This window comes from Schistocerca nitens, chromosome 8 (genome assembly GCF_023898315.1).
Source record: "Schistocerca nitens isolate TAMUIC-IGC-003100 chromosome 8, iqSchNite1.1, whole genome shotgun sequence".
Classification (NCBI taxonomy): Eukaryota; Metazoa; Arthropoda; class Insecta; order Orthoptera; family Acrididae; genus Schistocerca; species Schistocerca nitens.
The window spans coordinates 90,714,720-90,731,696 of NC_064621.1; the positions used below are offsets into that span (position 1 = coordinate 90,714,720).

The window sequence follows — 16,977 nt, forward strand, 5'->3', positions numbered from 1 at the left end:
TGTAAATTCAGAAAATGTACAACTGGACAGGCACATTTTGAAACAATTTTGTCATAAAAAATTTGCGTGTTAGCTCTGCAGCTGAGTAAAATTTAAAAATGTAAACTGTTAATGGGTTTACATGCTCTGAATTTTGGAAAAATTTAATTAGAGAGACCGTCTGCACAAATATTTGATCAAAACTATGCTGAACAAGAGAGTTCCACGCCTCTCACATTAAAAATTTTTGTGCTGTATTTAGATTGTGAAGGCTCTCGAAGAAACACTATGTGACCGCATGGGATAGTGGCGCTCCCAGACCGTGTTTTCGGTAGCTGCAGCTGCGCAACACACAGGTGTTACTAGGCGAAAATGCCTGACAAATTGGTGACATACATAAGTACAGAAAGTTAGGTTTCCTGAGAAAGTAAACATAACATCACATTATGATGGAATTTTTTCACTGAGAACTTTTCTTGATGAATGTTTGTCTTTTAGTGTGGGAAGAGAAGACGTCATCGTACAAAACAAAAAGTTTTTATTATATAATTATGTTCAAAAAGTGAATAAACCGAGCTGGCTAATCAGTGTATGAACGCGCCCATTGGAAAATTTCGTTGACATTAGTGGGGAGACTTTGCTAGAGGTAATATTTGCATTAGAGTGATCTTGGGAGAATATTCACTGCTACGTCTGGAATAAGGCACTTGAACTACTGCTCGGTGTCGCATAAGAGTTTGCCTTTAAGTGAAATGACCATCAGCTTCTAACGTAGGAAATTATTCCAAGCTATTACACATTAAGGTGAAGATGGCCGCGGGTACCGTGATCTGACTACCGTGCTTACGAATTCGTCATGTACACTCCCAGTGAATCGAAAGATATAGTATTAAAATTTGTTCAATCCTTTTCATATTCCATATGTAGACTTGCATTGATAATAATAGAATGGCAATTCAGTATCTTCAAAAAAAAAAAAAAAAAAAAAAAAAAAAAGGCTCTGAGCACTATGCGACTTAACTTCTGAGGTCATCAGTCGCCTAGAACTTAGAACTAATTAAACCTTACTAACAAAGGACATCACACACATCCATGCCCGAGGCAGGATTCGAACCTGCGACCGCAGGAGCCGCGTGGTTCCAGACTGAGGCGCCTAGAACCGCTCGGCTACAGCTGCCGGCAACAAATTGATGGATCAGTATTAGTTGGAGAGTAAATACGGACATACGGACTACATAGTCATTTACTACTTGTTCTGGGGGCAATAAAGCCTAATTACTTGAAGTTTAAAACATTTTCAACAAAGTTTTACTGGAATCGCGAACTTCCGAAATTTTGCGAACTTGCTTCCAAATTTGAAATATGCGCACTATGCATGGTACCTGTTTAGTCGGTGTTTCTTCAACGCTACTTTACATCGGCTGAGTGAGTGTCTACCGATGTAAAGAGAAGGCACATACAACAAAAAGGGTCTCGAAGTTGGTGCACTAAACAGTTTGACGTGAAAAGTTATAAACAGCTCCGCCGCAAGCTAGAATAACTGTGGCGAAAGCCAGTCTAGAACAGAGGCTATGTTATCCTCTACGCGGACTGATGACCATAGATGTTAAGTCCCATAGTGCTCAGAGCCATATCCTGTACGCACGCACATCTCAGGCAAAGAACAGAGAGTATACAGAAAAGAAACCTGAGGGTGGCTTCTTTGATTTGTATGAAAGCAAACATTGCACTAGACGCCGTATTGAAACCGAAAAAACACCTGCTTATTATTACGGCTAGAAATGGATATTCTTACGAAGCAGAGCTAATTGCCTAAATGAAAAATTTTACGAGAGGAAACGTTAGTGAAACTAGGTGTGATAAATCTTCAGTTAAAAACTTTTCATAAGGGCTTTCAAATTAATTACTGTTTATATGTACAAGTTGTGAACTGCCACTGCTTTTAGCTTTAGAAGACAATTAAGCTACTTTGTTTTGTAAATATCGGTACTTTCGTTGTAGCAGTTTTATTTAACTCCTCAATTTCCCCTTTCTGGGACTGTGAAGTAATAAATCAGCTTCACTTAAAACAGAAACAGCTGTTATTGATCATTCTGCAAGAGTTTCAGTGTATGTATCAGTGGTGGAATTTTCATTGTTTTCTACCGGAAAGTAACGCATAGGCATTACTTTAAATGAAATCGGTGAGCAGATTAAAATTTAATGCACACAAATATTTTAAATTAGGTCCAGACCTGTAAGTTCATCCTAACATACTACGTAATAATATGGTACAGAAACTTTTGTCCAACTTTGTCCTAAATATGTGTTCAGCTTTTCCTCAGTGTAACTGTTGATGTAGAATGTCTTCTTCATTCGTTTCTTCCAACAATAAGTACTACAATAAATCGCGATCGGTTTGACGTGCATGTGATGTATGTCTGTGTACTACTATATTTTCTATAAATATAGCGCCAGCAAATGTAAACCATCAAGTGTACGATAATGAATGCTTCTAATTTCGAAGTTCTCGTGTACACCTTACAATCGCTTCCTGAAAAATTATATTCAATTCAAAATTTTGGTTGCCTTTCTTTTTCATGCCTTTTTAATGAATGTGGAAATAAATACAGTACACTGAACATAAATTCTGTTTATTGTGCAGAGTAAGTAACGTAAACATTGAAAAAGATAAAATAGTTTTCAGAGACGGACTCGAACCGGTGACTTTTGCATCACTGTGCCAATCTCTCTCCACTATGTCGCTCAATGACTGGAAGTTGTAATACCGTAAATGGCTCATCGGTCGCCCGAGTCGCGGCAAAACATATAATTTTCTTTTAAACGTCTGACCACTTCTGTCTCTTTAATTCCTGATCAATCTCTGCATAGACCATAAACCTGGACGAAATCGGTTATGACGGGTATCATAAGTGCAGTCGCCCTGTGAGCTTCAGGCAGCCTGTCATGGCACGCACTCAGATAAAAATTAACTACTATTTTCTCCATATTGAGTGACACGGCCTTCCTTCCAACTTTAAAAACAATGACGATGTGTTAGTTACAATTAGTTTATAGCAACGAGCACCTCAAATGAACCAAACGATAGTAGGTAGCGACAACGTTTTTCACTGCAAATCCTTCAAATCCTTGGAAACTAAATATCACATAAAACTATGAGCCATAACGAAGAAACTAACACACGAAAGAAATCAATTTTACGAGCCTATTATTTATTTCAGAATCGAATGAGACACGGAAATGCGTAACAAGGTATTTATAATCGTTTACAGGGAAAGGAGAATCTCTACCGAAAAACTAACCACAGGAGTGGATGTAGCTTCATTTACGTACATAATTTTTTACATTTTAATGAGCTTTTACAATTTACAGTAATAAAATCGGAAAAGTTATTTTTCTCCTGTACTGCTGTCAGCTGCTTCGTGGGAATAGCTCATTACTTTCCTGTGTGGTCATTTCTCTTACTACTACTCATTATCTGTTTAGAAACAGATAATGAGTAGTAGTAAGAGAAATGACCACACAGGAAAGTAATGAGCTACATCAAACAATTGTTTACTTGTAGGTAAGCCCAGCAGTTAAAATGCACAGTTAATAAAATCAGCAAACCGTAACCGTCCTATTACGCTACAAGCGCAGCTGTTTACACGTTCTCAGTATGGCAGTTTCGCGCATGCGCTCTAAATTTTGAGGCATGGATTGCAGCAAGTTTTATTCTGTATATACTCTATTCTGTGACACAGGTGTGCTATATGCCCACCCCTACGCAGATTCAACGCCCGCCACCGTCAGACCTGTTATCGTCTAGTAAGATCAACTCAAGCACTCGGGTCGTAGTTTGCCTGCCAATCATGAATTTCTCTCAGGCTAACGATAAATGAAATGCAGGGGAAAAAACATGTGAGAGATCTCATGATATGATAAGTATATTGCCATATTCTTACATCAGTTGTGTTGATGCAAAGATACTTAGTGTATTTTTAATTTTATTCTAATTAATGGCAACAGAAGATAATTAGCCATGGTCCAAACACAATACTCTGTGCAAACAAAGAGGTCAAAATGGCTCTGACTACTATGGGACTTAACTTCTGAGATCATCAGTCCCCTAGAATTACTTAATCCTAACTAACCTTAGGACATCACACACATCCATGCCCGAGGCAGGATTCGAACCTGCGACCGTAGCAGTCGTGCGGTTCCAGACTGTAGCGCCTAGAACCGCTCGGCCACTCCAGCCGGCTCAGAGCGGTCACATTCCTGCACTGATGGCACCTACTCTCTTTTACTGACCGTCATAACTCTGCAGTTCAGTACTCGTGTGAAATTATCTTATAATTAATGAAATATAATTACTCTTAAAGTGCTTCACAAAGTGCAGCGTATGTAAATCAGCTTCGACGTAACTGGCGTCCTATCTGGGCTAATTACTAACAAAATTGTATAATTCAAATGCTTTTGTTCAAACTAATTTTTCAGTTACGGAACTTCGTATCACTACTAAACTATCAAGGAAATGCATACTGGAAATGACACCTATCTTAAATGAGACCCTGTAAGCACACCCAAAATGCCACAGATATTCATTTACGGTGTGAAGACATCGGTGATGTCCCTGTTTCCTTATGCAGATAAGTTAATACCAAAATACTCAAGCAAACTTTAACATAAATGCCACTTCCGTTTCAAATAAAATTAGACATTGTTTATTATTTGCTTATATTCCAATTAATAAATATTCCCATACTGAAGTTTTCGGTGTTAGACGCTCCCGAAACATCACAGAAAATGTTTTTGTTTCATCTCTTACGGTATTCTGATAATTCATTAAGCGTTAATGCCATTAAATTATGTACTTTTTTATCATATTTATTTATATACATACCGTTTACTACAGGATTTTGCATGTTTCAATTTTCAACTCTTGTAAACGCTGGTAAATGATATATATGATAATTGAATGTACCTGAACTGTGTTCACAAATGTCCTACATGCTAATTAGACAGGGTGAACATTAATAAAACGGAGGAACTGCAAGGACCAATTACTGATTGGAAAAGAAGGAAAAAAGGTTACTGACCATATTTGTGGAATGGGGTTGGTTATAATATATCGATATATCGTTATATCGCTGCCTCTTCCCGAGAATATCGATGTACACCGATAATATTTTCCTCTGATATTCCCTTGTATCTATACCGAAACTTCAATATCGAGTGGAGATATTTATATTTTATATTATATTTTTTCACAATTTTCGGTAAATATTTGAAACGGTTCTTTTGAAACAATAGTAGAACATAATTTTACTTTCACTGTGTGGAGCAGTCTCTACTTTTTGAGCTGTCATCACGCCCAGATTTTCTCTTTGACTGTGTGAAGCAAGTACAGGTGGAATAAAGAAGAAGTCCGATTGCACGGGGGCGGCGCTGTGAATGGAATAACAGGATTTTCGATGTGAAGGAACAGCACACCGGTAGCGGTAAAAAAACTATTTTTTACGCAACTAGTGAGCTATTCCTTCACATCGGCATTCTTCAAAAACAGTTGCTGAAAACGGCGAACAAAAATGTAAATGACAATATTTATCCTCTGGCGGGCGGAGACGTGTGGGGGAAATGCTGAAGCAATCAGTACTCGGCGCTACCAACAGATAGTGCAGCGTTTAAATTCACGATGCAATTTTGACACTATAACTGCTAGGTCGTTGGCGTTGGCAGAAATGCAAAAACAGGGAAGTCGACACGAAGCGTTCCAGGCAAGTCCGATACGTGACGAAAGCGAACGGAACCACCGGACACCTTTTATTGTGCCACATACGTGCAGTTACCATTGTTAGCAAAGTGGTTATCGCGAAGCGCGAAGGTGCATAGTTTTCCTTTCAACTCTTGCTCTAAGAGGGACGCTGAGGCTGCTAGCTTGTTGATGTACAGAATATCTCATAAGAAATCAGTACTTAAATATACCGCTGTAAAACCGCCGTATATTTACGATGTGCTGCTTATATTTTTATAGACCAGTATGTAGATACTTTCACATTGATATATCGATGCACCGATATTTCTTCGGTATAGCGAGGCTGTTAATAATACTTTCTTAAATATAGATTTCGTGGGATTCTTGATATTTTTAAAAGTATCTACAGTCCTAGTCCGGAAACGGACGGCATACATGCAAGGACAACAAATCGTCGCGGAACACTGTACAGAGCTGCATCGTATCCATGTCACAACAGACGTTGAAAGTGGCTTCAATGGGATGCAATGCCCGGGTTTGAACGTCGCATCATGGACTGCTGCACTGTTTCACACGTTCCGGCCTTTCTCCGAATAACGTCACAAGCGTCGTGAACATGTTGTTGAAGGGCTTGCACATCAGGAACTGGTTCAGCATACCCAACGCTTTTCAGAGGCTCCTAGAGCTAAAAATCCAGGGGGCTTAAGTCCGGTGATTTAGCAGGCCATGCTACGGGGCCTCCGCGTCTTATCCAGAGTCCGGAGAAGATGTTGAGATTACCGGTGAACTATGGTGTGGAAGGTGGGTGGTGCTCCGCCATGCAGAAACCACGTAACCTGTCATATTGCCAAAGGCACGTTCTCAGGCATCCCATACAGAGTATTCCGCATAAAGTCCAGGTACGTTCCTCCGTCTACGTATCGTGTAATAATAACCAGTCGAAGCATGTGGTCTACAAGAATCCCTGCCCACATACTGATGCTGAACCGAAGCTGATGAGACGCCTCAACCATTCCAAGAGAATTACCTGTAGCCCACAGATGACGATTACGCAGACTGATGATGTCGGTTCTGGTAGCCGGCCGAAGTGGCCGTGCGGTTAAAGGCGCTGCAGTCTGGAACCGCAAGACCGCTACGGTCGCAGGTTCGAATCCTGCCTCGGGCATGGATGTTTGTGATGTCCTTAGGTTAGTTAGGTTTAACTAGTTCTAAGTTCTAGGGGACTAATGACCTCAGCAGTTGAGTCCCATAGTGCTCAGAGCCATTCGGTTCTGGTAATGATTGCTTCGTCCGTAAAGAGGGATGGTGACAAATATCCCATAATTCTGATGGTCTGACGTAAAAACCATCGACAAAATTCTTCCCATAGAAGGAAATCCGCCGATGATAATCCTTGCACTCGTTGCAGATGGCAGGGATTGTAGCTGATGTCATGCAGGATAAACATAATCGTACTTTGGCTTATATTATGCTGGCGGGCCACTTGCCTGGGGCTTGTACTAGGGTTCGTCTCAGTATCCTGTAGAACCCAGTCCTCCGCCGCCACCCTGCCCGTTCGTCTGTCTGAAAGGTCCCATGATCAAACACCCAAAAACGGCTTTAAGTGTTGTGTAATGTGATTGATGTCTGCGAGTGTACTAGCTTTGACACATCAGTCTCCTTCGCCATACACAAACAACATCTCAGCTTATTCTCGACATGAATTCAATACTGTTCTGTCCCTTTACAGTACGCAACGTCAATCACAGTCTGCAACACACACATTCATCAGCGCCGTCTATCGCCGCAACGATGCATGCCAGAGGACACTTTTTCCTCAATTTTCAGTCAGTAATCCGTCCCTGCAGCTCGTCGATTTTGTTAATGTTCACCCTGCATATGACACAGGTAACTAGTATTTCATCCGCCGCATTAATGCGAAACAAGCGTAACAGACGAGGCACGAAGTCGGCAGGTGGCTAGAAGACACAGTGCAGAGTTCTACGGTGTTTGTGAGTAAGGTAGATTAATCGAGGCTCATTATAGATCTACCTGAAGAACCCGGCATTGCATAGATATTTATTTTGCCGTTTTCCTGTTATAAACGAAAACAAATAGTTAACAGCCAGCTCCTTGAAGTTTCTACAGCGTGATTTTGTAAACGCCTCTATGGTAACACTTCTTCATAGCTCTATAGACAGCTACTGTTTCCGCCTACAACCCTTCGCGCTTCGCAGTTGAAACCGCCGAGAGCGCTGCCTGGGTTCGGGCATTTCCTTTATTTGACTCTACTGTACCAGTGTCTTAGTGGTAAAGAATAAAAGTGTTAAAAACTTCAAGCATGATGCACCAATTTTTCACGCATCACAGAGTTTATGACGTCATATCTCTTGCATATGTGTCGTGCAACGATGTATTTGTGTATGTATATTAAGTGGCGTCTGCGAAGTAGCAAATGAGTAATAGATTTAAACGTCAAATGTGGTGCGTCAGGTTTTCAAACACCTCAGTGTTATGAGTCCACATTTCCTATCTTACTGCCATACAATGACATGTTTTTGTAGGTACATTCAGCAGGATATTTGGATACTTTCTGCAAATTATGTTGAGAGTAGAGTTAGAAGAAATGAAGTAATAATTTTAAACGTCAAGCACAATGCGGCATTTTTCACGCATCTCAGTGTTTATGACGTCATATCTCCTAAATTATGTTACGTAGGTGGTTCTTACCCCCGCAGCTATTGTTTCGTGACAGTAAACGATATATATCAACCAAGTTTCGTTGAAAACTCTCCGGTGGTATAGGAGGAGATTTAGGACACACGAACACACACACAATATATATATATATATATATATATATATATATATATATATATATATATATATATATATATATATACATACTCCCGGAAATGGAAAACAGAACACATTGACACCGGTGTGTCAGACCCACCATACTTGTTCCGGACACTGCGAGAGGGCTGTACAAGCAATGATCACACGCACGGCACAGCGGACACACCAGGAACCGCGGTGTTGGCCGTCGAATGGCGCTAGCTGCGCAGCATTTGTGCACCGCCGCCGTCAGTGTCAGCCAGTTTGCCGTGGCATACGGAGCTACATCGCAGTCTTTAACACTGGTAGCATGCCGCGACAGCGTGGACGTGAACCGTATGTACAGTTGACGGACTTTGAGCGAGGGCGTATAGTGGGCATGCGGGAGGCCGGGTGGACGTACCGCCGAATTGCTCAACACGTGGGGCGTGAGGTCTCCAGAGTACATCGATGTTGTCGCCAGTGGTCGGCGGAAGGTGCACGTGCCCGTCGACCTGGGACCGGACCGCAGCGACACACGGATGCACGCCAAGACCGTAGGATCCTACGCAGTGCCGTAGGGGACCACACCGCCACTTCCCAGCAAATTAGGGACACTGTTGCTCCTGGGGTATCGGCGAGGACCATTCGCAACCGTCTCCATGAAGCTGGGCTACGGTCCCGCACACCGTTAGGCCGTCTTCCGCTCACGCCCCAACATCGTGCAGCCCGCCTCCAGTGGTGTCGCGACAGGCGTGACTGGAGGGACGAATGGAGACGTGTCGTCTTCAGCGATGAGAGTCGCTTCTGCCTTGGTGCCAATGATGGTCGTATGCGTGTTTGGCGCCGTGCAGGTGAGCGCCACAATCAGGACTGCATACGACCGAGGCACACAGGGCCAACACCCGGCATCATGGTGTGCGGAGCGATCTCCTACACTGGCCGTACACCACTGGTGATCGTCGAGGGGACACTGAATAGTGCACGGTACATCCAAACCGTCATCGAACCCATCGTTCTACCATTCCTAGACCGGCAAGGGAACTTGCTGTTCCAACAGGACAATGCACGTCCGCATGTATCCCGTGCCACCCAACGTGCTCTAGAAGGTGTAAATCAACTACCCTGGCCAGCAAGATCTCCGGATCTGTCCCCCATTGAGCATGTTTGGGACTGGATGAAGCGTCGTCTCACGCGGTCTGCACGTCCAGCACGAACGCTGGTCCAACTGAGGCGCCAGGTGGAAATGACATGGCAAGCCGTTCCACAGGACTACATCCAGCATCTCTACGATCGTCTCCATGGGAGAATAGCAGCCTGCATTGCTGCGAAAGGTGGATATACACTGTACTAGTGCCGACATTGTGCATGCTCTGTTGCCTGTGTCTATGTGCCTGTGGTTCTGTCAGTGATCATGTGATGTATCTGACCCCAGGAATGTGTCAATAAAGTTTCCCCTTCCTGGGACAATGAATTCACGGTGTTCTTATTTCAATTTCCAGGATTATATATATATATATATATATATATATATATATATATATATATATATATATATATATATATATATATATATATCAGTGAGATATCAATCACCATGATTGCCTTAGCTATAGCTCCGATTTTTACAAAGATATAACATATAATGAGTTTTTTTAAATGGTACCCTGTATTTTTTATTCGGTAATACATTTCCTTTCCTAAAGACTTGTTCAAAAATGTGTCACAGAGTACCATTCACTGAAACACTACGTTATTAATTACATAACACAACGCTGACGTTGACGGTCCCAGCGCTTAGTGCAGGTACTATGGCTAATGGAACACATCCACGTGCTGACGTTGACAGTGGACAAATGTAAACATAACTAGAATGCACACCCGTCATTCCGTCAACCATCGTAGTTGAGTAGTTGTGTGAGTAGAATGAACACCAACAAAGAGAAGGCAGAAATGCCATTCATCTATGGGGAATGTAAGTTAGCAGAACAGTAATTGCAATACTGTTTTCTTATATACGGGTACATTTAGTACAGTAGTTTAATCCTTTTCAATACTGTTGTGTAGAGTAGTTATACAGTAAAGGCTGTCCAGTCTACAAACTGCATCGACATCACCTTTCTTTATTGCTGTTGTTGTTGAAGATAGGCGATATGCTACGAAGGCAGGAGAACTGTAGAGTGATATCCTGACAGGAACACATCTTCCCGACTGATGTTTTCTCGTCTTGTTGCGATGCTTCAGGAAACGGGAAATTTCAACCCACGACAACGCAATCTTTGCAGCACTTGCACAGACGAAGCTGCCGTTGCTCTGAATCCACGTGTGATCACACAACAGCTTGAACACGAGATTGGCATTCCTAAAACCAGTGTACGTCGCCGGTTACAACCTTACCATGTACGCCTACATCAGTATTGCATGGGAATGATTTAAAGAATCGTGTACAGTTCTGTCAATGGGCACAGCAGCGAATCCTCGCCAACATGAACTTCTTCTCCAATGTTCTATTTACCAATGAATGTTTCTTCTAAAACAAAGGACATGCATTATTGGAACAACGACAACCCACGATGGCTTGGACAGGTGATACATCAGCGTCAATGGAGAGTTAACGTCTTGTGTGGGATGCTTGGTAATACAATTATTGGCCCTTATTTCATCAATGGTAGCCTAAACGGCACAGCGAATGCCAACTTCCTCAGACGAATTGCTGCCCGGGGTGGCCGAGCGGTTTTAGGTGCTACAGTCTGGAACCGCGTGAGCGCCACGGTCGCAGGTTCGAATCCTGCCTCGGGCCTGGATTTGTGTGATGTCTTTAGGTTAGTTAGGTTTAAATAGTTCTAAGTTCTAGGGGACTGATGACCTTAGAAGTCCCATAGTGCTCAGAGCCAATTGAACCATTTGAATCAGACGAATTCTTACTCCTTTTCTGGATGGAGTGCCGCTAAGAACCAGAGAGCTTATTATTATGGATGTCCAGCACATAAAGCCTAGCGTGCACGTCGTGTTTTGCACCGAAGGTATCCTGTTAAATGGACTGGTCGAGGAGGAACAGACCTGACAGGTCTCTTGATTTCAATCTTCTGGACTTTTTTCTTTGGGGATGCGTTAAAGACGTTGTCTCTCGCGATATTCCAAAAACTCCAGAGGACATTCAGGAACGTATCGTACTTGCATGTAAATGTCTTCAGCAGGCAACACTGGAAGCAGGAAAGAATTCTTTCATTCAACGAGTGCACCAGTGTATCGGTGTCCAGGGTCACCACTTTGAGCATCTTTGACTGTTCTACTCCTGGGCAGTGGTACAGGAGAGTCAAAGTCAATTTTGTGTTATGCTTCTACCTGGGTTTCATTTCTTTTATGACAACTCCAGCAAGTTGACCAGATTGTGATCCCAGGCTCAAAGTCAATGTTGTGTTATGTAATTAATAACGTCGTGTTTCAGTGAATGGTACACTATGACACATTTTTGAAATTAAAATGATGCATGAGAAAGGCCGAGTAAAAACTGGGAGAATAAAGGTACGTGTGGCGAACAGACTCCAAAAATATAGAGGAGCCGAAAAAGAAAAATCGGTACGGTTTTCATGTCATAACTTCCCGTGCACTTGTGGCGCCTCGTGAAATTTGCCTGAAAAGCACGTGCTAGCATATGCTGTAACCGCGCACTACAACGAACACTTAAATGCACAGTTCAAATATCATCTAATAGTTCAAAATGGAGCAACAAATGCAGAATAAATCACAACGTGTAAGAAAAATGAACGTCAAATTCAGACCAGAAAGAAGTGACTTGATTCACACGAGACAACAGTACGAAAGAAAGTAAGGTAAGCAACAAATTAAAGAAAAAATAACCACGTGAATTTTTCAGTGGTGGTTACAACTATCTTTGATTTTTGAAAAAGTTGATATGTTTCGAGTGTAAAAAGCAAGCAGATACTCACAGCAGAACTTTGGTACAACGTCACGCAAATGATAATTGTCCCTCCCAGGAACTGAAACAAGATGATCATGTTGAGTAGTTGTTCCAGATGCTGCACCAGTCTGAAACGAGAACATATTTATGTGTCATAGTCGCAATTAATAAGTGCATAAAATGGATATTTAAAAATTCTTTCTTAGGTTTTCACTAAACACTGTATGCATCACCTGACGAAAAGAGCTGCAGCTACTGCGCTACTCAGAAAAATGTAACAACCATTCACCTTCCAATTTTCTCATAAAACTGACTCTAGCGGCGAAAACTGTGATATTATATTGCACATTCCAATATAAAAAAAGCAAGAGGCTGGCCATATGTCTTGCTTCTGAGCTGAGGTCCTTTCACTGAATGAAATGATTTTCATACTAGAAGTATCTTACTGATCATCGTACCACTTCAAGCCAGTTGATTGTAAAGTTAACCAAAATACTAATTATTATTAACAAGACCTAAAACTGTACTTTAATTCACTCAGAAACTGTACTTGTTCTTTTCGGTGAAAATTAGCGACGAATTATCAGAATAGCACACTCGCGGGTTAGCCGGGCGGTCGGAAGCGCCTTGCCACCGTTCTCGCGGCTCCTCTCGTCGGAGGTTCCAGTCCTCCCTCGGGCATGGCAGTTTGTGTTGCCCTTAACGTAAGTTAATTTAAGCTAGATTAAGTAGCGTGTAAGCTTAGGGACCGATGACCTCAGCAGTTGGGTCCCATAAGAACCTACCACAAATTTCCAAAATATTTCAAAAATGGTTCAAATGGCTCTGAGCACTATGGGACTCAACTGCTGTGGTCATTAGTCCCCTAGAACTTAGATCTACTTAAACCTAACTAATTTAAGGACATCACACACATCCATGCCCGAGGCAGGATTCGAACCTGCGACCGTAGCTGTCGCACGGTTCCTGACTGCGCGCCTAGAACCGCGTGACCACCGCGGCCGGCAAAATATTTCCGGAACTAGTAAACAACTGTGACAAAACTATCTTTTGTTGATGGCGGGTGGATTCAGGTAAATAAAAGTACAGGTTCCGCAGTCCGATGATTGGTTTGAATCCCGCAATGTTCTATGGCATAGTCGTAGTGACATCCTGTTGTCGGTGATATCGTCTTGTCTTCCTCTTACCCATGGCTTTACTTACTATCTTGATATGAGAAGACTACAGTTCAACGAACTTCGAACCATGGTGCAACGTAGCACCTTCCACATCAGGAAATTGTTGCGAGAAGCGACGAATGACATAAAAAAATCCTTTTGATTGACTGAGACCTTCAGAATCGTAGACAGGCACTCAGTTACCATTTTGAAAAGTTCCAATAACACTTCGCCTCTAGCAGTGTGCCCACAACAGTAAGGCTTTTTGTGATAGCAATATTGTGTCGTTTGCAGCATAAACAGAAATATAGGTCTAAAAATAATAAAGATATTGGAGTATAAAGCACCAGTATGGCTTATAACTGTTCTTACTGCCACACTGTCCAAAAATATATATTTTAATGTTTCATACATGCAAACTGAATTTGAAATATTGTTTCTAAATGAAACATCACGTATGTGACAATCCAAAACTTTACGCCGTCCGGGGTTCTAATTCAGATACTTGTTGCTCACGGGTACCGTAGTGCACAATCTGACCAACTCATAGATACAACATGTTGAGGGATTATTTGATTTCGTTCCAATCTCTACGTACCTTAAAGAAATTCCTCCTCGTGTACATGTAAGTCTGAAAAATACCTTGGCTATAGTAGGACCTATCTTTGAAACGACGTGATGCAGGAACAGCAGCAGTGGAGATTCATTACTTGAAATGCGTTTGTGGAGCATATTAGTGGCTAACAGGAACAAATGTCAGTAACGAAAATTTTGTAAGTATTATTATAAATCCGTTGCTCGGGAATTGCGAATTTAATGCTTTGTTAGATTGTAAGTTTACGTTGCTCCTATGTTGTCTCAACTAACATGTGTATGAAATTGGAAATTTGTGGTAAGTTCTGTGGGATCAAACTACTGAGGTCCCTAGGCTTACACACCACTTAATCTAACTTAAACTAACTTAACGCTACGGACAACACACACACCCATGCCCAAGGTAGGACTCGAACCTCAGACTGGGGTAGCCCCGCGAACCATGGCAAGGCGCCCTCGACCGCACGGCTACCCCGCGCGGCGTGGCGTGTGTATGAAGAATGACTTTACTTTTGCCCTTTGTAACGTCATTTACATGTTACATGACACACTTAACGTGCGTTGGAAAGGGTTTGTGGATGCGAAGTCCACGCGCACAGTTCCCATTTTAAATGTAACTTATCAGTAAATTTAATCTAGGATGCGTCTTCTTCAATGACAGAAAGAGGATGTGGTGCAGGCGTGGTTACTTCTAGACACAGAGTTTCAAGCAACTTACTTGATGACATCCTTGTGTTGCTCCACCCATACGCGAAGTTCACTGTAGCTGCTAGTCTGATCCGTTACATAGTGAGTAAGCTTGGACGTCGAGTTCCACTCCCCCTCACATTTTTCAGTACCTTTCAAACCATTGATACGGTACCCAGATATACATGTTAATGCTTCAGTGCCTTTGCCATTCCATTCGTCTTCACTCTTGACAATCTTCTCGAGTTTCATGTTGAGAATCCGTAGCTGGGCCGCAGCGTGTATCATAAGCGATATGAAGAAGAGGTCAGAGCCCATAACGACCAAGTAGCCGCCCTGTATGGTAACAAACTGCACGACGTACAGAAGCTCGTAGTACGGAGTGGCGGTGTCCCACGAACCGTACCAGCACACGACAGGCAGCTCGCGCTGCTGCGACCCTCCACCCAGCAGCCTCAAGAGGAGCGGCGTCAGCCCCCACATCACGGGAGACAGACTGCCCATCATCGGCACGTACACCGTAATGGTCCGCGACAGCTGCACAGTAGAGTCGAGCACAGACGCCACTTCCGGATCGCCCGCCTCCCGCTGAGCCGCCGTGACGTCATCCAGGTGGTTGACGATGTTGAAGAACTGCTCCTTGTGAGCCACGATTACCGCGCCCTTTATGACGCCCATTACGACGGTTACGGTGAGGCAGATGTCGAGCGTTATCTTGTCCATATCTGCGCGGAAGTACCAGAGCCCCGCCAGCTGGCCGGCTATCATGAAGCACTGGGAGGCGAACAGCCAACAGGTGTACACCCAGTAGCAGCCCTGGTAGCCCGGCGGCGACCACACGCCGGCCACGGACAGCAGCCGGGCGTTGGCCCACATGATGGAGTTGCGCCACGGCACCCTCACCGCCATTCCCAGGAATCTGAAAATATTAACAACATACACTGAGGTGACAAAAGTTATGGAATAGAATATGAGCACTTACGGATGGCGGTAGTATCACGTGTACAATGTACAAAAGAGTAGTGCATTGCTTGTACTCAAGCGATTAATGTGAAAAGGTTTCCGACGTGATTATAGCCACAATGAACGGGGAATGGTAGTTGGAGCTAGACGCATGGGACATTCTACAGGTTAATGTCCTGTGTGTTAGTCGCAGTATATGTACATCTGCTTTACATTCCTGCACTCTGAGACAAACTGGTCGTTTGCATTGCAGTGCTGCCGTGGATTAGTACCGTATTTTGTGGCATCACCGAAGGTAACTGCTGTGTTTGTGACACGGACAATACTTTGCGAAATGGAACAGTAAAAGTTTGCATGACTGTGAGATACGTACTTATTTTATCACAGAGCTACGGACAATGTACACGAAGCTCAAAGCTTCCTTCATCGAAGCTGATGCCAACAATGGCCTGGAGCACTTCGAAGTCTTCACCATAGACTTGGGGAAACCGGTGCCTCAGTTCCACTGTATCGTGCGGACCGCCCATGGAGTACTCCAATAGTGGAAGAACAACTTTCAACAGACACGTACGCCGCGCGGGATTAGCCGAGCGGTTTAGGGTGCTGCAGTCATGGACTGTGCGGCTGGACCCGGCGGTGGTTAGAGTCCTCCCTCGGGCATGGGTGTGTGTGTTTGTCCTTCGGATAGTTAAGGTTAAGTAGTGTGTAAGCTTAGGAACTGATGACCTTAGCAGTTAAGTCCCATAAGATTTCACACACACATTTGAACAAAACACGTACGCCATATCACCGAGCGAGGTGGCGCAGTGGTTAGACACTGGACTCGCACTCGGGAGGCCGACGGTTCAATCCCGCGTCCGGCCAACCTGATTTAGGTTTTCCGTGATTTCCCTAAACCGCTCCAGGCAAATGCCGGGATGGATCCTTTGAAAGGGCACGGCCGACTTCCTTCCCCGTCCTTCCCTAATCCAATGAGACCGATGACCTCGCTGTCTAGTCTCCTTCCTCAAAAACCAACCAACCGTTCGCCATATCATACCATGAATATGCCTCCGAGTAGTGTGTGGCGCGTCCCGCATAAGAACCAGTTACATCCATCAGCAACGTCCATTTCAGTGTTTGGGCGTGTATGATTACCGACA

General features: G+C 43.3%; 1 protein-coding gene across 1 annotated transcript in view; it reads right to left on the bottom strand.

Moving 5' to 3' along the window:
* The window catches only part of LOC126199415 (odorant receptor Or2-like), a 52,282-nt gene extending 36,501 nt beyond the window's left edge, over positions 1-15,781 (bottom strand). Inside the window, exons 1-2 of the mRNA XM_049936333.1 lie at positions 14,904-15,781; positions 12,463-12,562 (exon numbers count right to left, since the gene is read on the bottom strand). Of these exons, the coding sequence (XP_049792290.1) occupies positions 12,463-12,562; positions 14,904-15,781 (978 nt within the window). The remainder of the gene's footprint in view (positions 1-12,462; positions 12,563-14,903) is intronic.
* Positions 15,782-16,977: the final 1,196 nt, after the last annotated feature.